The sequence below is a fragment of the Mytilus trossulus genome, chromosome 12 (assembly GCF_036588685.1).
Source record: "Mytilus trossulus isolate FHL-02 chromosome 12, PNRI_Mtr1.1.1.hap1, whole genome shotgun sequence".
NCBI lineage: Eukaryota > Metazoa > Mollusca > Bivalvia > Mytilida > Mytilidae > Mytilus > Mytilus trossulus.
The window spans coordinates 8,511,641-8,535,142 of NC_086384.1; the positions used below are offsets into that span (position 1 = coordinate 8,511,641).

At 32.6% G+C, this 23,502-nt stretch overlaps 3 protein-coding genes across 3 annotated transcripts; all 3 read right to left on the reverse strand.

The window, feature by feature from the left end:
- Nucleotides 1-535: 535 nt before the first annotated feature.
- Nucleotides 536-3,680, reverse strand: LOC134693405 (serine protease inhibitor Cvsi-2-like). Its single transcript, XM_063554218.1, has 3 exons — nt 3,559-3,680; nt 1,472-1,597; nt 536-704 (listed from the first exon to the last, which is right to left on the reverse strand). The coding sequence occupies exons 1-3, from the start codon at nt 3,596-3,598 to the stop codon at nt 580-582; spliced, it is 291 nt and encodes a 96-aa protein (XP_063410288.1). The 5' UTR covers nt 3,599-3,680; the 3' UTR covers nt 536-579.
- Nucleotides 3,681-11,400: 7,720 nt separating this feature from the next.
- LOC134693169 (serine protease inhibitor Cvsi-2-like) lies at nt 11,401-14,973 on the reverse strand. Its single transcript, XM_063553890.1, has 3 exons — nt 14,818-14,973; nt 12,726-12,848; nt 11,401-11,581 (listed from the first exon to the last, which is right to left on the reverse strand). The coding sequence occupies exons 1-3, from the start codon at nt 14,855-14,857 to the stop codon at nt 11,436-11,438; spliced, it is 309 nt and encodes a 102-aa protein (XP_063409960.1). The 5' UTR covers nt 14,858-14,973; the 3' UTR covers nt 11,401-11,435.
- A 1,033-nt stretch (nt 14,974-16,006) lies between these two features.
- Nucleotides 16,007-20,068, reverse strand: LOC134693170 (uncharacterized). Its single transcript, XM_063553892.1, has 3 exons — nt 19,977-20,068; nt 16,758-16,880; nt 16,007-16,186 (listed from the first exon to the last, which is right to left on the reverse strand). The coding sequence occupies exons 1-3, from the start codon at nt 20,014-20,016 to the stop codon at nt 16,044-16,046; spliced, it is 306 nt and encodes a 101-aa protein (XP_063409962.1). The 5' UTR covers nt 20,017-20,068; the 3' UTR covers nt 16,007-16,043.
- Between the last annotated feature and the right edge of the window lie 3,434 nt (nt 20,069-23,502).

Consider the following 23,502-nt stretch of genomic DNA (forward strand, 5'->3'; position numbering starts at 1 on the left):
TTCTGCTGATAGAGATGCCATGCAGTAAGCGAACAATTGAAATTAAATATTTGTTTGAATCCTACTTTGCTACCACAAGGAACGTCATATGTTTTACATTGACATGTTTTGTTTACGCATGTTCCTTAACATAAGCATTTTTATGTGTAAAGTTCCTTAATATTCTCAAAAATAAATGTCTCCCAACATTAAGTTTACTTCCGATTACTTCAATTTCAGTAAGTTTAATTCAATTAATGTATTACTGACTTGCCAAATGCAGGTGGATAACAGATTAAATTCGCGATACTTTTTTCAACAGTTAAAAATATTAAGTTTCAAATATACAATTGAACTTTTTATATTAATTTGATATTAAAGTTATGTTTATCATTACTTTACATTTGTATCTAATAAACTTGACCAACTTCTTAGTATAAGCCAAATACTCATATATGGTCTGGAACATACAAAACATATGCTAAAGACTGAAATGAGTTTGTTTTGCCCTTTAATTTACTGGTAGCCAAGCTGGAATATAATAAAAAAAAAACTAAAATTTTCACATTTTATTAAATATTAATAAGTCTGTAGATGATATTAATTTCCTGGTTTGTCAATTACATCGTCTTTAAGGCAGAGGCATATGTGGTCTACACAGTGGTAATGGTTATCACGTTTGTGGCATTGTCCAGCGTTAGTACAGTCTGCTACGTCATCACAAGCTGAAAAAATAGTCAAAAAATTGAGAATGGAAATGGAGAAAAATTGGGAAGAGACAACAACCCGACCAAAGAGTAGATAACAGCCGTAGTTACTGTGTTTAAATGCGTACGAATCAAGTTAGTCAAGATATTGATAAACTTGTGAACCTGTATGACATCAGATTATATAATTAGGAAACAAATTGATAATACCAACTGGATTATATAACCTAATAGCTTATACTGAACTTGAATGCCAGATATAATAGGTAAATATTTCAAAATCTGAAGCCAATAAAAGCCACATTCAAAACGATCCGAAAGTTTTATAGATTGTCAATATCGAATATGCTATCATGATTCTTTAATCGATGAAAACGGTTTTAGTTTTCTATGTTGTGTCTTAATTGTGTACATGTACTATTATTTGTCTCTTTGTCTTTTTCATTTTTAGCTATGGCGTTGTCAGTTTATTTCGATCTGTGAGTGTGAATATAAACTCATCATAGATACCAGGAATAAAATTTTATATTATGCACATATCAATGATAAATCTTGTCAACACATAAATGTTCCTCTGGTATCTTTTGCAACTCTTTCACAGTCAAGATTCGTGCCATGAAGATGAAACAAACGACGTCTGAAGTACTAAATCATTATTCTGTACCATTGCTTTTTTATTTTTCATTAAAAAAGTCAGTTTATACAAATGCAGATTATAAGCAATGGTAGAGGAATAACATTTTTAACCATTGCTGCATGTGTCAAGTCTATATTAGTATACTCACACAGATGAGATATACATGTGCATGCGTCGTGTTCACACACAATATGACTGGTTCCATTTCCCATACACTGTGTGTTTGTGCAGTCAGAGTAGTGTTTGCATCTCTCAGATAACACCAATACCGCTCCTGAAATGGAAAAACAATATGCATCAGTCGGAAAACAGCATCTCCCCTGACAATAAAACACCAATCATTTAAACTTATATAAAAGTGGAAGTTTGTTTGACCCAAGTAGACCCCAGTCGGTATCGTTGGTCAATTGATGTCTACCATAAGTATATTCACTTTTAAACGTTTGCAAAACTGTATTTAGATAGTTATATTATTGTTAATGTGTACAAAATGATAACTTGTACACAACATATACATACATCTATAAGTTATATTTTTGTACACAGTATAACTGCCTTAATATTTGCAAGAGAGATAACCCTGGGTTCTTCCACCAATAAAACCAGACAGTCTAGAATAGCACAATAGTGCTGAAAGTTGCGTTAAACACCGCCAAATCAATCAATTCTATTTTAATCATGTATTAGCTGCCATATTTAGGTTTCTTATCTACCATCGGTTATTGACTTGACATTGATACTGAGATAAGGAGAGTTCCAATGCCTAATTTACTATCTATTATACCAATGTCCTTGACCGATCACTCTATTCAATAGTATGGATAACAAACGATCGTATAAATAAATACAAACAAGATGAATGAAAAAAGCTACACAGGACTATAATTAATGAACATAAGATTTAATAAAAAACACAACAAGAATGAAGTTAACGGTTGTTTGCACAAGGGGACTTTCGCGCATAAGTATTGGAACATCGAATTGTATCTTGGTCACATCAGCCCCTAACACTATGTGTAATCGTCACCGGATAAAGATACACTTGGCCTGGTTATCTGTTCATTGTCTAGAAAAACTACATCACTGTACAAATACCTGAGTACCTATATGTTAGTATATGTACAGTAATGTCCAATGGTGATGATAAACAATGTCGAAGTGTATACATACATACTCAAAACCAAAATAATTAGACATTTTTATATAAATTAGAACGCTGGTTTTCTCGTTTGAATGGCTTTACAATAGTATTTTTTGCTTGCTGTTCGGTGTGAGCCAAGGATCCGCGTTGAAGGCCACACGTTGACCTATAATTGCATGTTTACTTTTATAAATTGTTGCTAGGATGGAGAGTTGTCTCATTGGGCACTCATACTACATCTTCATATATATGTATCTGTCGACAAGTTTTTGTTTTTAGAAACTCCTAGAATTGTAAATGCCCCGGTTATAAGGGATCTTAGATGTTAAAGTTACAATCGAATTAATATATAGATCTCTGAGTTCGTTATATATCCATGATCATACTTGACACAATATACGGTATATGGATATTATAATTATAGATTGTTTTAAGTTACTGAATTAAAATTAGAATGGAAATGGGGAATGTGTCAAAGAGACAACAACCCGACCATAGAAAAAACAACAGCAGAAGGTCACCAACAGGTCTTCAATGTAGCGAGAAATTCGCGCACCCGTAGGCGTCCTTCAGCTGGCCCCTAAACAAGTATATTCTAGTTCAGTAATAATGAACGCCATACTTATTTCCAAATAGTAAACAAGAAACTGAAATTAAAATAATACAAGACTAACAAAGGCCAGAGGCACCTGACTTGGGACAGGCGCAAAAATGCGGCGGGGTTAAACATATTTATGAGATCTAAACCACATTTTAGAGACTAAATTGCACAACAGCACATTCGTTAATAATAGCTGAGTTTATGATATGTAACACAGTTGAGAGAAAGCTCTGAAAAAGTAGAAGAACACTGTTAAATATGCGAACTGTGACCTTGTGAACTAGCAAGTTATATCTTTACGTGTGTTGGTTTACTTCAAAGCAGCCCTGGTCAAATGACGTCCCTACCAAATCCAACATCAACAACATCGATGTTTACCTTAATTATCTGTTGTTTCTAAAAGGTTGCAAGCACATCCGATTTCTTAGTATCATGATTCATAAAGTCCAACTGAAAACTACACTTTTCCCTGTTATGAATATCAATTACTCACCCACAGACAGGACAACAGCGATGGCCAGAAATTTATTCATTTTGTGAGAGTCGTGATCAACAGGTTACTATGAAGGAACTGTGTCACGTATGTAGATTATTTACTTTATATATTCCATCCACGAATACCAGATAAGTTATCTGTAAATCTTTACCGCCATAATTTCAGAAGCGTCACGGAAAGTTGTGATTTCTGTCAGGAACGAATCCATGATTTGAGAACAGTCATTGTCTCAGAATTTTGTTTCCTATACACCTTAACATAAGATTTTTTTCAGAGACAAGTACCTGTGTATTTTAGAGGAGCCGGCGTATTTCGAGAAAGGTGAAGATATACCGCCGAGCGTTGCGAGACTAAATAAATAACGAAACATAAGTGTGAATTTCGTTCCAAAGAGCGAAAGTAATTAACATGCTTACGTTTTTTTTTACAAAAGCATGGTAATAAATTAATTTATGAGTTAACTACTTTAGCACCTGCATCATTCAAAGTCAAGAGCATATATAACGCAGAAATGATATTAATACTAGCATATAAAAAATGAAATCAACATTATTTTTTTTATATATAATCATACATATAGTTCCCTAGTTATATATCCTATAACCAACACCAAGTTGACTGCATGTTAAACATAGAAACCCTGGTTATACAACTGATCAACATCCCTCGGTCCGCTTTACTGATCTTTTTGTGGTGACGACATCTTTCATATATCGCCAATTATAAGTGGTTAAAATGATCTAAAATACTCAGAGGTACTCATTTCCCGAATCCTGTTTTTTGTATTTTTCTCTAACTCCCATCTACCCCCCCCCCCCCCCCAGATCCTGACTTTTTATTCCCTATATCCCCCATCTCCACCTTTTTACCCCCTAAATCCCACATCTCAAAGGCGTGTCATCTCCCTCTGTTTATTTTTATTAGTATGCTTCATGAGGGGTGGCAGAATCACAAAAATATGAATAAATAACTGATTGACGTTAAAAAGTTATTAAAACAAGTTTACTGTAGATAAATACGGCGGGTTACGGGGCGCCGAATGGGACTCTTGTGGTTTTGTACTCAAAATTCAATTTTGTACGGACAAAAGTGACTTTTGTTCAACAAAAATGAGTTCAGTTTAACAAAATTTGTATCATACTACAAATTTGAAATTTTGTCATACAAAATTATCTATCAGTGGACAAAAGTCACTTTTGTCATGACAAAATTCATTTTTGTTACACAGACTTGACTTTTGTTACCTAATTTGAAAATTGAGCGACAAAAGTCAATTTTGTATTTAAATTAGTTAAGTTTGGTTTCTGTGAACTAATTTGCATACAAAATCGACTTTTGTTACACAAAATTGACTTTTGTTACACAAAATTGACTTTTGTTACACAAAATTGACTTTTGTTACACAAAAATGACTTTTGTTACACAAAATTGACTTTTGTTACACAAAATTGACTTTTGTTACACAAAATTGACTTTTGTTACACAAAATTGACTTTTGTTACACAAAATTGACTTTTGTGAGACAAAATTGACAAAATTAACTTTTGTCTCAACAAAATTGACAAAATTGAATTTTGTCTCAACAAAATTGACAAAATTGACTTTTGTCTCAACAAAATTGACAAAATTGACTTTTGTCTCAACAAAATTGACAAAATTGACTTTTGTCTCAACAAAAATAACAAAATTGAATTTTGTCTCAACAAAATTAACAAAATTGAATTTTGTCTCAACAAAATTGAATTTTGTCTCAACAAAATTGAATTTTGTCTCAACAAAATTGAATTTTGTCTCAACAAAATTGAATTTTGTCTCACAAAAGTAAATTTTGTCTCACGAAAGTCAATTTTGTCTCATAAAAGTCAATTTTGTTGTTACAAAATTGAATTTTGTCATCACAAAAATGAATTTTGTCGTCACAAAATTGACTTTTGTCTCAACAAAATTGACAAAATTGACTTTTGTCTCAACAAAATTGACAAAATTGACTTTTGTCTCAACAAAATTAACAAAATTGACTTTTGTCTCAACAAAATTTACAAAATTGACTTTTGTCTCAACAAAATTGACTTTTGTCTCAACAAAATTGACAAAATTGACTTTTGTCTCAACAAAATTAACAAAATTTACAAAATTGACTTTTGTCTCAACAAAATTAACAAAATTGACTTTTGTCTCAACAAAATTAACAAAATTGACTTTTGTCTCAACAAAAATGACAAAATTGAATTTTGTCTCAACAAAAATGACAAAATTGAATTTTGTCTCACAAAAGTCAATTTTGTCTCACAAAAGTCAATTTTGTCTCACAAAAGTCAATTTTGTTTCACAAAAGTGAATTTTGTCTCACAAAATTGAATCTTACCGTACACAATTGACTTTTGTGATTTAATTTCCATATCAGGTAACAAAAGTCAATTTTGTATGCAAATATGTTTATATTTGCATACCTTTAAGACAAAATTGACTTTTGTCATGACAAATATGAATTTTGTCTACAAAAATGAATTTTGTCATGACAAAAATGAATTTTGTCTACACAAATGAATTTTGTCATCACAAAATTGAGGTTCTCACAAAACAAGTCTGTAGCACATAGTTTTGTAAGACAAAAATGATTTTGTTATGACAGAATTGAATTTTGTACAAAACCACAAGAGTCCCATTCGGCGCCCCGTAGGTAAAAGCGACATAATATGTTGAAGGACTGGTTTCAGCTGGACACGACACGTACTGTCTAGAATAACCTTCAGCAGACACGCTCGCGATAACAGATATATAATATAAAATTGAAACTAAATACATGACAAGTTTGAGCTTTATTGATAGTTATGGACTGCTTCGCTCCGTCCTACTTTAAGGTAATAAATGTGCATGTGGCTGTTGATTTAGTATTGAAGATGAGGTATGTTTAGATATTGATTGATATGAAATTGATGTCTTGGATTTGGATTATTAAGAAGTTCTAAGTTTGTCTATTAGGAAGTCGGCAAATGTTTAAATCCTTTCACTTTCGTTTCTTAATAAAGTATGTTTATTACGGTTGTATTACGGAAAACGATTTCCGAAGTTTTGGTACTGGTTCCGACCCTTTCTAGTTGAAAAGTAAGTGCTTGATATTAAATTACTATAGGCGTTATATTAAAATGTAACAGTAATACGGAATATATTTATTTCTGTTTAGATATTATATGCATTTTGGTTAGAGATTATTCTAGCATATATAAGTAGTTTCTCGCAACCTTAATCAGTTCGGTCGTCAGAGCTCCTAGAGTGAAGACTAAAGAAAAGGTAATTATAACTATTTCTGAATAAGAAGTAGCTTACCAAGGACCTGTGGTAAACCTATATAAGCAAGAGCCAAGTGTACTATCTGAATAAGGTGGTGACATATTGTCCTATGGTATATAATTAAGGTGACACCTTGGCCCTGAAAAGGACCAGGGGCGCACTGGAAACCATAATTCCATATTACCTTTGAATCAAATAACTTAAGTACTATAAGGCAAATAGGTTATAGTCATATATCAACTTTTGAAGTAAGGTTAAGTCATAGCTCCAATTAAGCGTCCCTTGTATTGTACTCCATTGTTAGGTTAAGGGTTCCATTTTGTATACTTACCGGAAGTAATCTTTTGTTAATTGCTATTATGCTTTTATATCTAAGGTTGAATTAGTTCAGGAAACACGTTACCGTTTCTAAGGGTTAGCCAACGATACACAACAAATCCAGGGAAGTAACCCTGGTACGGATCTACGGATACACAAAGTACCATATGGCGTGTAGGACCCCCCTGCACGTTACACAAATAAACACGTATTAATTATTGATATTTCAATATTAAAATTCAGTGTGCAATATATGCATATTAAATCGAACATGAATCTTACAGTTGATCGGAACGGAAATACACATACTAGTAGTTAATTTTCAGCATTTTATGTCTTATTCTTGAGACAAGAAAAGTCTGTTATTCTTTATCTCATTTAAGCCAATAGCTGTTGCTGAATCTCAGTCGCATCTTAAAGCAACTAATCAGAATATATATTTAATATAAAAGTAATAATTTCAAGATGTCGTGCATCACCGTGATGCGAAGCAATTAACATCGGTGTTAGATAAGTATAGGAAGATGTTGTATGAGTGCCAATGAGACAACTCTCCATCCAAATTACAATTTATAAAAGTAAACTATTATAGGTCAAGGTACGGCCTTCAACACGGAGCCTTGGCTCACACCGAACAGCAAGCTATAAAGGCCCCCAAAAATTACAAGTGCATAACAATTCAAACGGGAAAACCAACGGTATAATCAATATAAAAACTAGAAACATGGCATCAGAACAATTACTTTTTTCTCTCAAGCTAAGCTTATTTTCGGTAAATTTCGAAGAATCCAAAGTTCGAAGATACACTTTATGAACTTTTCCAGGGGAAATCAAGCAGTATTAGGTAAAAGTAAAGACTTTTCAAAGTATCAACTACGGTATTGATTGTTAATTTTGTTTTTTGTTTGTTTTTTTGTATGATACTGCATTTAAAACTAGTGATGTTTAACAACACTCAAGAGTAACCAAATGAGAGTGTTGGTAGTAGCGAGCCAGATAAAGTAAATTTTAAAACAATAAAATACTTTGACCTACTATGTTCTATAATGTTGGTAGCGAGCCAGATAAAGTCAATTTTAAACAATAAAATACTTTGACCTACAATGTTCTATATCAGATAGTTTTGATGTGATGATAAGGACACTGTTGGTTGACACACTAAACGATCAAATAACATAGGCCCAAGGTCAAAGCTTATTGAATACAATTGAGAATGGAAATGGGGAATGTGTCAAAGAGACAACAACCCGACCAAAATAAAAAACAACAGCAGAAGGTCACCAACAGCATTCCCATCAGCAATACTTGCTTCAAGGGGGATTAGTTTACGAGCAAAAATGCCTGAAATACTTAGTTCATGAACAAAAAGAGATGCAAGGTATACTGTTACCACAGGTATCCCCCCACAAAAAAAACAAAACAAAAAACAAAACAAAACAAAAAACTAACAATCAAAATAACAAACAAAAAAAGAAAACAGAAAAAACAATAATCCAATAAAAACAAACAAAAACAACCAGCTTCCTTAACTTTTTGTTCTCCAATACAAATGTATATAAAATTAAAATGCATGAAATACGGTTACTTATCATAATCGAATGTATTTCACACCAGTTTTTGTACTGTTGTAACAAATATAACTGCGAACTTGAAGAAGTCAGAATGATAAAAATATCCTCATATGCAGTCCTACCTAAACAAACTTATTCATTGCATGCCCAAAGTCACATTGTTTGGGGGTCTTGGTTGGGTATACACAATGGACTATACTATAAAAAAAATTGGCAAACATATTTTTTTAAAGAACCGATAAAAAGGCAAAAAAAAAGAAATACAGAAAAATGGGTGTGGATAAAACATAAAGAAATAGAGAATAATGAGCCAAACTTACAAAGAATAGAGAAAAATAGTTATACAGAAAACTCCATTCAGACCCTAACGTTCCTCTTAACAATTGTTAAATATCATTTAGACAGATAATATATTATAAGCATTTAAAATAGTTATCAAAGGTACCAGGATTATAGTTTAATACGCCAGACGCGCGTTTCGTCTACATAAGACTCATCAGTGACGCTCAGATCAAAACAGTTAAAAAGCCAAACAAATACAAAGTTGAAGAGCATTGAGGACCCAAAATTCCAAAAAACTTGTGCCAAATACGGCATAGGTAATCTACTCCTGGGCGTAAGAAAATCCTTAGTTTTTCGAAAAATTCAAAGTTTTGAAAACAGAAAATTTATAAAAATGACCATATAATTGATATACATTAAAAATATATTATTTAAACAATCGTACTATAAGGCAAAAAAAAATAAAATTGAATCAATAGGTTTTACTCCGTTCCTTTTTTTTTTTACCCTACACGTGTTTTATTGCCAGGAAAGTACAAGGTCATTCAGGCAAACCATTTGTCTTGACACTTTCTGTTTATCATTTGTGATCATGATTTGTTAAAAAAAAAATGAAATGAGAGAAAAAAATATATTACTAAATTTACATTTACAATTTAGTCTAAAACTCAATTCTATGGTCATGTGATCTGATGATATAAAACGTGCGTTGGCTATATAGCCAGTCAAGGTCGTTAAACACTTCCATCATCATTTTCATGATTTTGGACTGCTGACTACATGTACCTAAGCCATTTGGTAAGTATAGCGCTTTATAGTTTGTTATGCCATAAAGATGCTGTTTTTTTGGTGTTATAATTTAATTGGAGATAACATGGAAAAATACATTGTGCAGTGTTAAAATTTTGGACACTTAATAATGTTTTGGCACAATATTTGCTAAAATACATAATCTAGTATAAACACTTACTTTTTCAGGTTTTGTTACATAATTAAAGTAATTCGGTCTCTTGTGTCCCTCCTTTACTGCATTTAAATTTGAGGGATGTGAAGGATGACCTGGGTTATCAATGATGTTATATTTATAAATTACAAAAGCTAATTTTATTTGGCAAAACTTTTGGAAGTTTTGAGCCTTTAAATGCTCTTCAGCTTTCTATTTTGTTTGACCTATTGGCGTGAGATTGTTCAAGCCGTTGTAGAAAGTTTTGAGACTACTGACAATCTCAGATATGAATGGTAGCTGATGTGTAAAGTTTGGAGAACATTTTGAGAAGGTCCACGGACTTCATATTCGTTAAACTGGTCTGGAAAACTTGTCAAAGAAGCAATAGTAAAACACTATTAGAAGGAGGAATGTCTCAATCATAAATATCTTTTTATTATTTATTTTCAGATGATTTATTTTCTTTATCATTTAAATTATTTTATGTTGTTCCCTGAAAAATGAAAACAGAAAAAGTGAAAGTTATAAAATCTTTCGTATGTTTGGATCGACACAACACGTGTACCTGGGCACTGACTTGTTGGATAATTCCACAATATTTACATGTAGCCTGTAATTCAGTGATTGTCGTTTGTTTATGTGTTACATACTATTTGTTTTTCGTTCATTTTTTTTTGAATAAATAGGGCGTTAGTTTTCTCGTTTGAATTGTTTTACATTGTCATTTCGGGGCTTTTTATAGCTGATTATGAGGTATGGGCTTTGTTCATTGTTGAAGGCCGTACGATGACCTATAACTGTTAATTTCTGTGTCATTTTGGTTTCTTGTGGACAATTGTCTCATTGGCAACCCTACCACATCTTCCTTTTTTTTTTTTATATATATTAGACATGTTTGATCTATACAAATGTACCAATGCCGGTGTCAATGTTGTTTATAAGATGTGGTAAACAATAATATATATACAACATGCAATGCTTTTTACGAATGTCAGTGTTACGTAATACAGTATTGTTAAACTGGTTAAATTCAAATTATATGATTAATTGATTAAATAGCGGCAAGGTTTTATTGTAGGAGCTTTTATATTTTTAATGTTGATCAACGATCTTCTTGATATGTGGATCTGTTGATGTCAAGTTGCGCGAGGTAAAAACTGAAAAAATAATTACAAATGCACAAGACAAGATGAAAATGAATATTCTGCAACACAAAATGCATGAAATATCGGGCCTAAAATAAATAATACAAACACAAAAATGTAATTTTGCTCGGCAAAGTAGCAGAAAAACAATAAGCATGCGTAGCAACCGATAAAAAAATGGTCAGTCAGAACCCCCAACCTCTACAGTATCAAATGGTTGTACACCAACACAACATATACTCAAAACTGAAAATAGCTCATTAAGCTTAGAAATAAAAACAGACCATCATTTTTCACCTTTAATTATTAAAGAAGATGCTTTCAGGGATGTGGTGGATGTGGTGGATGTTCTGGATGGTCAATAAAGTCGTCTCTAAGACAGGCACACATGTGGTCTACGCAGTGATAATGGGTATCATGTTGATGGCATTGTCCAGCGTCGTTACAATCAGCTGCATCATCACAAGCTGTAAAAAAAATCACAAAAATACTGAACTCCGAGGAAAATTCAAAACGGAAAGTCTCTAATCACATGGCAAAATCAAATGATAAAACACATCAAACGAATGGACAACAGCTGTCATATTCCTGACTTAATACAGGCATAACTAAACGAACAAAATGGTGGATTGAAACTGGTCAGTTACTGTTATGAATATCCATGACATAAATTCAGAGTAAGGCATGCTATTGATAACACTGTGAAATTGTATGACATCAGATAACGACACGTTTTGATAATACCAACCAGGTTAAATAACATCTTCGATCATTATACTGAACTTGTAAGTCAGAGATTGAATACTAGTCTTTACATGTATGTGTAAGCCAAGGCTCCGTGTTGAGGGCCGTACATTGACCTAAACTGGTTTTCTTTTATAAATTGTTATTTGGGTGGAGAGTTGTCTCATTTGCACTCATACCACATCTTCCTATATCCATGTGAACACGTTTAAAGGAAAACAATTGTTTTGCTATTTCAACCGTCACACAAGTAAATTGATTATGCCAGAATAAAATCTGTAAAAGTACATTTTATAAATCGTAATTCAAACAAAATGAAAAGTAGCCTTATGTTTTTCAAGATTAAAAAAAATATAGAGAAATATGACAACTGTCGTGATACGAATTTATGAGTATAAGAAGTAGTCTTCTCATATCTTTAGTGTTGTCTACGAAGATATAACAGGACTATATCTGATTTATTACATAGACATATTTATTTAATTTTTCCTCTTTTTTTTCAATCCAAAAAAAATAGTTTTGATAAAACAGGAATAGTGTCATTATGTCAAATGTTCCGGATAAGGTCGTAACACTTTCAGACGTTGCATCTATTTTATGTGATCAAATTGATACTTTATCATTGCATTTGTATGTCAATATGAATGGCTGTTATACTATATCATCTTTTTTCTGGTTGAATTGCAAAAAACCGAATGTTTTGCTGATAAATGATAAGTTAAACACTTCTATGTACAATTATATTTTGGTTGTCAAACAAGATGCTCATCAATTATAGTTATCATACAACATCGTTATAGACATTATAAGCACTGGTAGTGAAATATGATATTGCTGCATGATACAAGTCTATAATGTTATACTCACAGATATGAGAGACACATGTACATGCGCCATGCTCACATACTACATGAGTGTTATTTCCAGTACATTGTGTGTCCATGCACTCATGGTAGTGGTGGCATCTCTCAGAAAACACCAATACGGCTCCTATACAAAAATGTAAAGAAAACGGTATCTATTAGAATATATCAACACCCTGCTAAAAAATAAAATAATAATTTAATTTTTGTTTGCTACAATTACCAACATTTTCAGGTTTCAATGATTAACCCGTACAGTTGAGGATGGTGTCATTTCAGGTTTAGGAATTATAGTCAGGTGTTTAGACTCCTTGGTTTTTTTTCTACGATACAGGGTAAAATATTTTGCCCTATAGCATTAAATTTATAGAAAACTTCAAAATATCATAAAAAAGCATTACCAAAATTAAAGCAGTCTTTTTTTCCCCTTATGATTTAAGACGCAAATAATGCCGATGCTCTTGTAATATAACGTAAAAGTCCGGGTTAGCCTTTTACACGATTTTTAAAAAATCAAATATTTCGAAACGGAGCCCCACAACTATCAATATTTTTAGCTTATTCTATTTAAATTCCGCAGACTTCATCCTTGAAAGATAAAGATTTTCGAAAACTGCTCCTGATTTCTTGACACTAAACCAGTTGTAGGTGCACTGGTTGACATGGTTTACTTATCATCTTATTAGTTCAAAATGTTGTCGATTGGGAATTGTCTATTTATTATTTTTGAACAGCATCGATCTGGGGAGTCCATATAGCACCAATATTCAATATCATCTTTCAAGAGTCATATGAATCTGGAGAATTACCAATACACTTAAAAATGGCCAACGCCTGTCCTATCTTTAAAAAAGGTCGAAAGTAAATTACGGTCCAGTATCGTTAACGTGTATAGCCTACAAAAGCATGAACCACGTAATTACCAGCTACATCATGGCTCACTCGGACTAACATATTACAATATCCTTCATCTTATGCAGCATGTGTTCCGCAAAAAAATATCATACTCAAATCATCGAGTTCATATATGATATCTCACAAACACAAGAGTGCACTAGCTGAAATGTGTGGTCTTCTTTACTAATCATTAATATTATGTTGATAGTCCTAATTATAAAGCTTTATTACAACTGTCACATAAATTTAAGATTAACCAATAAAACTAAACATTGACCAATGAACCTTATTGAAATTAGATTAAGGTGAGATGAACCATGCCAGGCAGACATATAAAGGTAACAATTCTTCCAAACAACAAATAAAGTTGACCTATAATTGCTTATAGTTTACACAAACACTTAGAACTGAGCAATAGACCGTGAAAATGAGGTCAAGGTCAAATAAAACCTGCAAGACTGACGTATAGATCATAAAATATTTCCACACATCAAATATAGTTGACATTTTGCATTTTTATTAGAAAAACAGTCCAAAACACAAAAAGTTTACACTGAGCAATAAACCGTGAAAATGAGGCCCAGATCAAATAAAACCTGCGTGTCTGACATATAGATCATAAAACATTTCCATACACCAAATACAATTGATCTATTGCATATGGTATTATAAAAAAAGACTAAAACTCGAAAAACTTAACTTTGACCACTGAACCATGAAAATGAGGTCAAGGTCAGATGGCACCTGCCAGCTAGACGTATACACCTTACAATCATTCCATACACCAAATATAGTAGACTTATTGCATACAGTATAAGAAAAACATACCAAAACACAAAAACGCAACTAAAACCACTGCACCATGAAAATGAGGTCCAGGTTAGATGACACCTGCCAGTTTAACATGTACTCTCACCAAACATTACGAAAAATCTTAACTTTTTTTTAAGTAATCACTGAACAATGTTATCTCGGACTACATGACCTTTTGAACTAGCAAGTTAAAAATCCAGCTTAGTGTGTGGGATTAATAAGAAACAGGGTAGTGTCACTTGAGATATAAAATACATCCAGCATTACTTAGTCCATCATGCATCAATAGTTACCCTTACTAATTAAGTTGTTCTAAAAACGGTGTATGCATATTATAATTAATCAGTAACTACATGTTTCTCTATTATGAAAAATGATTTACTCACCCACAGACAGAACAACAGCAAAGGCCAGAAGTTTATTCATTTTCCCAGAGTCGTGATCAACAGGTGACTTTGAAAGAACCGTCTCACTTTTTAGAATATTCAGTTTATATATTCACGAATACAAGATAAGCTATCTGTTATCTCTATCTATATAAGACTTTACAAGTACTTCTCGAGCGACACGATACAGTTTTGGTTTCACAAGTACTTCTAGTACGACACGAAACAATATTGATTTCAAATGGATCGTCAGAAAAAATTGTTTAACGATGACAGAGTGGATCCGCCACTGTATGATCCATGCAATCCTTATAGAGAGTGAAAATAACATGATTACCGTTTTGACAAAAACAAGGGTATAATGCATGCCTTTATTGCTCTAGCTTGCGGGAATTCAAAGCCAAGAGCATATTCAGCGCAGTCGAATATATAGGGAAAACGAAATTAATGTGTTTTTTTCATTTATAAGATGTGACGAACAATAATATATATAAAAATATACGAGGCTTTTTACGAATGTACGTGTTACGTAATACAGTATTATCAAAATAATATGATCAAATAAAACTAAGGTATAGCGGCAAGGTTTTATTGTAGGACCTTTTATATTTTTAGCGTTGATCAACCATCTTCTTGATATGTGGATCAGTTGATGTAATTGTTAACATACTTGCAGACAGCTGTAAAATTTTCATCAATTTAACACACATTGATGATTTTGCTTTATTTGTTTTATTTTCGATTTTATAGAAGACATGCTCATTCTTATTTGCATACCCCTTCTTTATATTAATAAATCGAGATAATGGCTATACTTCAAGTAAAAAGACTAAACAAATGACATAAATGCAAGGGGACGACCATTTGATTTTCCGGGGTCCAGGAGGATTTTGAAAATGAAACTTTGCACAAGACATGATGAAAATGAATATTCTGAAACACAAAATGCAGGAAAGATCGGGCCTAAAATAAATGTTACAAAAACGAAATAAAAATTTCTCGGCAAAGTCACACACAAACAATAAGCTTGCGTAGCAACCAATGAAAATAAATGGTCGATCAGAACCCCAACTCCCTCCCATATCAAATGGTTGCCCCATTAACACAACATTTACCCATTATTGAAACGAGCATATTAAGCCCTTTATTCTTTTATGTAACCAAATTGAAATAAAAAAAAAACAGACCCTCATTTTTCACCTTTAATCATTAATAAGAAGACAATATCAGTGATGTGGATGTAGTGGATGTTCGGGATGGTCAGTAAAATCGTCTTTAAGACAAGTACACATGTGGTCCACGCAGTGGTAATGGGTACCATCTTTATGGCAATGTCCAGCGTCGTGACAATCGGCTACATCGCCACAAGCTGGAAAAAGTAAAATAACAAAAATACTGAACTCCGAGGAAAATTTAAAACGGAAAGTCTCTAATCAAATGACAAAATCAAAGGATGAAACACATCAAACGAATGGACAACAACTGTCATATTCTTGACTTGGTACATATATTCTCAATATAGAATTTGATGGATTGAACGTCGGTTAACTGTAACTGTTATTAATATCCATTACATAAATGCAGAGTAAGACATGATATTAATAACACAGTAATCTTGTGTGACCTCAGATAACGACACGTTTTGATAATACCAAGGAGGCTATATAACATCTTTCATTATACTGAACTTGAATTTCAGAGATTGAATACTAGTAGTCTTTACATGTATGTGAGCACGTTTAAAGGTAAAAATGCGACCGTCACACAATTACAATAGAGCATCACAAATGAGTCTCATGTATATGAACCGAACCGCACTACGTCTGAAGTACCAAGAAAATATTATAAACCATTGATTTTATTTTTAATTACATCAAAATGCATTGAGTGCGTAGGTGAATGTAATATCTTATGGTAGTGAAATATGATGTTATACTCACAAATATGAGAGACACATGTACATGTGTCATGTTGACATATTATATGAGTGTTATTTCCAGTACATTGTGTGTCCATGCACTCATGGTAGTGGTGGCATCTCTCAGAAAACACCAAGACGGCTACTATAATAAAAAAAAGGCATTTCAGAAAAACATCAACAGCCTGCTAAAAAATAAAATAATAATTCAAACTTTGTTTGCTATAATCACCAACATTTTCAGGTTTCAATGATTAACCCGTACAGTTGAGGATGTGGGAATTTCCGGTTAAGGAGATTTTTACGATACAGGGTAAAATATTTTGCTCCATAGCACTCACTTTTATAGAAAACTTCAATAGATCATAAAAAGTCATTATCAAAATTGAAGCAGAGCCTTTTTTTCTTTTCTTACGATTTGAAACGAAAATAGCACTACTTGACCATGTTAAATACAAAGTAAAGTCAGGGTCAGCCTTTTCCCGATTAGTTTTTATAATCGAATACCTCGAAAAGGAATCCCATAACCTTTCAAAACCTTATGTTGTCCTTTACTAATGCTTTTCTGATTTAAAGTATCAATTTCGTGGTTTTTTTTAGTTCATCTGACTACATTTTTAAAAGATAAAGATTTTCTCGAACTATTCTTGACTAGTTGACACGTAAATCAGTTGTGGGTGTACTGGTTTACATTTTATTCTATGAGGAAATGGTTTACTTATTATCTTACTATTTCACATTGGGCTTTGGACAAGCTTTCAGTAATTGCAAGTTCTATTGTTGCCATTTGACAATTGCCTATATATCATTTGTGTTAAGCATTGATCTGGTGAGTCTATATAGCACCAGTATTCTGTAGCATCTTATAGACTGGAAATTTGCAAACGTCTGTCCTATCTTTAAAAAAGGTCGAAAGTACAAGGCAGAAAATTACCGCCCAGTAATTTTAGCGTGTATAGCCTGAAAAAGCATGGAACACATAACTACCAGCAACATCATGGCTCATTCGGACAAACATGATATCCTACATACTATGCAGCATGGGTTCCGAAAAAAGAATTCCATGCGAAACTCAATTCATCGAGTTTATAGATGATATCACACAAACAAAACCTAGATGAAGGAAAGCAAACATATTGCTTAATTGTGGACTTTTCCAAGACTTTTGACAAAGTAAGCCATTCACTACTGATCCATAAACTAAGGCAATACGGGAAAATAAAGGATATAGGCATATGAAACTTACATAAATGAAGAGATAAATGAAAAAATGAGCAAATTGATACCCGATTTATATAATTGCAAGGCTGTTAGTCGGCACCAGAAGCCACCAAGCAGCGCATCTATTTTGGACAGCCAAGTGTCCAATTTTGATATGGAGCGATCTCTGACGTCTCACGGCCCCAGCTTGTCTGCCAAAACAGCCGTTGGACGTCAGACAATCTCGGACTACATGACCTTATGAATTAGGAAGTTAACAATCCAGCTTAGTGTGTGGGATAAATAAGAAACAGGGTCACTTAAGATATGAAACATATCTAGCATCACTTACACAGCTACTTTTGCATATGTACTATTTCTGTACTTATACTATGTAGTACTGGAAATTTACTTTTGATATTTAGTACTATTTCTGTACTTTAGAATTATCGTACTATTTACGTACCTGTATTTTACAGTACTTGATTTGTACTTGAAATTATGGTACAGAAAAAATACCAAAAAAGCGACCACAATATTCCATGTTTGAAAATCATAATTTTAAGAGATTTGAAATAGAAATACTTTCAAAATGCTGAAAATATAACGTTGTAACCAAAATTGTGTAGTACTTGAATTTTCAAATACAAATCAAGTACTGAGAAATACAGGTACCTAAATATTACACATAATTTTGAAGTAACAAAATAGTACTGAATATTAAAAGTAGATTTCCAGTACTACAGATTTTTGGTACAAAAATAGTACCTTTGCAAAAGTAGCTGTGTAGTCCCTCATGCATCAATAGTTACATTAATTGATTCATCTAACATGTGTGTATGCATATTTAAGGAGTAGGTCCGGAAAGGACCGATTTTGGCCACAAATTTCAGTTTCATCTGACGAAAGATTTTTACCACTTTTTAAACACTTAAGTGTCTATTTAATTTTTAATCAATTAGTTTACGTGAAAGATTTTAACTGATTAAGACATTAAAAACGATCCGATTAAAGCTCAAATATGAAAAATCTACCAAATATGCCAAAAAATGTCACTTTTCAGATGTTTTTTTTGTCAAAAATGAAAGTGGCCGCATCCGTGTTCATCCTCAACCTTTATATATGTTATGTATTATCATAAAATACAACTTACATTTTAATATTAAGGATGAATACGAATGCGGCCACACTTTCGTTTTACACGAAAACCGTCTTAAATTTAACTAAAAAGCTAGAATTGTGTGGAATTCAGTAATTTAGCATGACTTCGTGGTGCTAGTACCTGATATATGTTCATTGTTATGTCAAAAACAGCCCATATTTATGTAGCAGAAGCATTCTACTGTACAATAAATAACTAAAAGTTTACATTTTAACAACTTTGTAAAACTGCTATATTTTGGGGCCAAAAAGGGGTCTTACTGAACCTACTCCTTTATCAGTAATTGCAATTCAATTCAATGTTTTATTATTAAAGTCTCATCTCTCAACAAGTACAATCAATCTTTATACATTGTAAAATAACACTAAATAAAATGAGAGCCATTCTTTACAGAATTATAAGAGACTATTAAAATGCATAGATATATAATACACAATATGAAATAAAATACTAATATATAAAATTTCTACGTCTTTTAAAAATCAAATGACAGGTTTTGGCACACACGTATCATATTTACATCTAAGAATAAAAGCACTAACTTTTGATTATCATCTAAAGTAATAAAATTATCATTAAAAGTTTCAGCAACATAGAATAAACGGTTTCTAATTCGTCATAAAGAGGACATCTTAATAAAACATGCGCTTCATCTTCAATAAACATGTCACATATATGGCACACTCTATTTTCTAAAACAATATTTTCATATCTCCCTGTTTCAATTCTTAGGGGAGCAACACCACAATTGAATTCCGCGAAAGCACTTCTGTGAATGAATGGTAAAGCTATTTTGCAGTATTCCTCCGGTTCAAAATTTTCCTTAAACGTTCTGTAAGTTCGTAGCATGTTTCTCTATTATGAAAAGGATTGACTCACCCACAGACAAAACAACAGCGATCGCCAGTAGTTTATTCATTTTCGAGATCCGTGATCAACAAGTGACTTTGAAATAACTGCCTCACTTTTTAGAATATGCAGTTTACATATTAAGGAATACAAGATAAGGTATATGTTATCTCTATAAGGCTAGACATGTACTATTAGTGCCAAGACTAGACATGTACTATTAGTGCGACACGAAACAGGTTGGATTCAAATAGATCGTGAGAAAAAAATGTTTTAGCCATCACAGGATGTACGCTTTCTAAGCTACTGTACATCATGTTGGATCCGTCAATATCTGATCCATGCGATCGTTATAAAGAGTGAAAATATAACATGGTTAGCGTTTCGACAAAAGCAAGGGTATAATGTATGAATTTATTGCTATAGCTTGTGGGAATTCAAAGCCAAGAGCATGTTCAACGCAGATAGAATTAATTTATAGAGAAAACGAAATTAATGTGTTTTTATTTATTTATAATTATAATTGAGTCATTGATTATTCGTCTCATCCTTTATCGGACTCCCTAGCTTTATACATAACGAAGATATTGTCTCTTGCAAATGTGGACATAGATCAATATGCGACCAGTACATGAATGAAATTGAGAAAGGAAATGGGGAATGTGTCAAAGCGACAAAAATATTTTCTGTGTTTTCTGACAAAAAAAAGGGTTCTGTGTTTCCCCCCGTTGTGTTTTGATGTACCCATATGTTGACTATTTTATTTATTGTGTCTGTTTATTTAACGCATCAATGTAAATATAACAGAATTTGATAAGACTGTCATTAAAGTAAGAGGGTTAGCGCTATAGAACCAGGTTTAATCCACCATTTTCTACATTTGAAAATGCCTGTACCAAGTCAGGAATATGACAGTTCTTGTCCATTCGTTTTTGATACGTTTTCTTATTTGAATTTGCCATGTGATTATGGACTTTCCGAATTGATTTTCCTCTTAGTTCAGTATTTTTGTGATTTTACTTTTTTCTTTGTTAAACTGTCTCGTTTATTCAATATTTAGTGTTATGTTAAAGATATTAGGTGCATTTCTACTTGATATGATTTTAAGTGACCCCTTACCAAGTCCAACCACTTGAGGCAAAGTTTGGTGTGGTGCTTCTTGGTCACGTGATTAAGAGCAATGACACAGACTGTTTTGCCTAGGGTCAGAATAATGAATTAATGTATAGTGATTGAGAAATTAAGACAAGTTGTTTCTTTTGCAGCAGCAGCATCAATGTTTAAGTATTTGATAAGTTCAGGTTCAGAATAATAGGAAACACTAGAGTTATGTTCTTGATATCCGGTATACAGTAATGTATTGGCATTGGCACATCTCATTTTCACTATTTTAAACTGCCCTAGCTACCCCCTGTTTTTCAACGTTATAGTTTTATTGTCTTTGAAACTGTTTGCATAGTTTACAAGTTGTTTTTGTTTAGGTCAATTGAAATGAAACAAATAATATTATCGTCAATGATATTTAGAATGTATTTGTACCTACATTGGCATATCTCGTTTCCACTGAGATTGTTTGGCTCTGGTTTATTTATCATGGTCTATTGACTGAATGTTTAAAGTAATTGGTTTAATCAAGGATTTGTATAGTAACTATACAAATCCTAGGTTTAATGTTTCAAAAGTATTTTTTATTAATGAAGAATATGCTCTATATTCTTCATTAATAAATAGCATCAGAAGAAAAAAAACATTTTTTTTTATTTTCCTGTAGCTTACTGATAAATGGACTTAATCGGAGACATATGTGTATATAGACAATAGATCATATTTATTTGCACAAGCACAATTACATTAAATGGTTACACAACTACATTAAAAAGTCAGGAATCTGATGTACAGTGGTTGTCGTTTGTTTATGTAATATATACGTGTTTCTCGTTTCTCGTTTTGTTTATATAGATTAGACCGTTGGTTTTCCCGTTTGAATGGTTTTACACTAGTAATTTTGGGGCCCTTTATAGCTAGTTGTTCGGTGTGAGCCAAGGCTCCGTGTTGAAGGCCGTACTTTGACCTATAATGGTTTACTTTTTAAATTGTTATTTGGATGGAGAGTTGTCTCATTGGCACTCAAACCACATCTTCCTATATCTAATGACATACTGTACAATATACAGCAATTTAAACAATAAGCTGACAATGATAAAATCAGAGTGACAGTGGCATTCAAACGGAAAGTAGACTTCAAATATTTGTGTATTGGCAGTTAAACAGTTTTTAATGTAAATGTTAAAAAAAGGATACATGTAAAAAACCAGATGTTCTAAATAAAAGACAATAATTTTAAAATATAGTTTGTGGTAATTTTGATAATGACTGGCAAATTGTTTTCAAAAGTGTGGTCATATGTCTCAGTGCTAAAGATACAATGTAGCTGATTGCAAGTTAATAAAACTGAAATTGAAAGTAGTTTTATTTTTTGTATATAGGTATCCTTCAATGGTATATAGCATGGACAGACTTAGAAGAAATGGTTTTCTTCCTCAATTTCGTTTATATTACAGGATAGGCAAATGCGTTGTTTTCTTTCATTATTGGTCTAACGCTCCTTTCAATTGCTAGGAAATGGACACCGAGTTTAAAACTGAATACTGATCTGTCGGTTTGGCATTTACGACTGAAACTTATATTTTATGACTGCAATTGAAAACATTTGATATCAAAACATGAACAAATTGGTCTTTTTCAATAGTTTGATTGCCAAACGGTTTCCTAAGCATAAATTAGACATGTATATATACATTGTGTATACACATGTCTCTGATGAAATTGTACCAGGTGACCTGTAAGCTGTCGTCCCTCCTCTGACTAAAACTGATTGCGTAAAAGTTGGTAACTTAGTAGATAGAGATAAACTGTAAACAGCATTTATGTTCAGCAAAGTAAGATTTGCAAATGAATCAACATGACGGAAATGGTCAATTGATCCCCTAAGGAGTTATTGTCCTTTACTGTCAATTTTTAACAATTTTCCACTGAAACTACTGGGCCAAGTTCATTATAGATAGAGATAATTGTAAGCAGCAAGAATGTTCAGTAAAGTAAGATGTACAAACACATCACCATCATCAAAACACAATTTTGTGATGAATCCATCTGCGTCCTTTGTTTAATATTCACATAGACCAAGGTGAGCGACACAGGCTCTTTAGAGCCTCTAGTTGGTATAAATATTGACTTTGTTATAAGTAGATTAAAAGCTAACTAAATATTACTAGTATGTTATATACATATACATTTTCATGGATCTACAATATGTCGTTACCTGTAACTTGGCATTGCACAAGGTCATGTTTTTCTCTGGCTGTTTATGACGTCTTTACACTAAATCCATTGTATGTTGGATGTGTACGGATTGATTGCTGTTTTAGAGGCATGACTTTTTTATTAGTTGTTACGGGCTTTGAACTAGCTGTCAGATAACTGCTAGTACTCTCAGATCTGTTCATTGTGTCTTTTTGTGTCGGGATATATAAGTACCCGGCCACGTCCACTTTTT

Bases quoted from the DNA above. Each gene is read 5' to 3' on its own strand.
- LOC134693405 (XM_063554218.1), bottom strand. From the start codon at position 3,598: ATGAATAAATTTCTGGCCATCGCTGTTGTCCTGTCTGTGG. The intron at 1,598-3,558 runs GTGAGTAATTGA...TTTCCATTTCAG, and splicing joins CGCTGTTGTCCTGTCTGTGG to GAGCGGTATTGGTGTTATCT. The intron at 705-1,471 runs GTGAGTATACTA...CTATTTTTTCAG, and splicing joins CACATGTATATCTCATCTGT to CTTGTGATGACGTAGCAGAC.
- LOC134693169 (XM_063553890.1), bottom strand. From the start codon at position 14,857: ATGAATAAACTTCTGGCCTTTGCTGTTGTTCTGTCTGTGG. The intron at 12,849-14,817 runs GTGAGTAAATCA...ATTTTTGTATAG, and splicing joins TGCTGTTGTTCTGTCTGTGG to GAGCCGTATTGGTGTTTTCT. The intron at 11,582-12,725 runs GTGAGTATAACA...TTTTTTTTACAG, and splicing joins TACATGTGTCTCTCATATCT to CTTGTGATGATGCAGCTGAT.
- LOC134693170 (XM_063553892.1), bottom strand. From the start codon at position 20,016: ATGAATAAACTACTGGCGATCGCTGTTGTTTTGTCTGTGG. The intron at 16,881-19,976 runs GTGAGTCAATCC...TTTTTATTATAG, and splicing joins CGCTGTTGTTTTGTCTGTGG to TAGCCGTCTTGGTGTTTTCT. The intron at 16,187-16,757 runs GTGAGTATAACA...TACTTTTTCCAG, and splicing joins TACATGTGTCTCTCATATTT to CTTGTGGCGATGTAGCCGAT.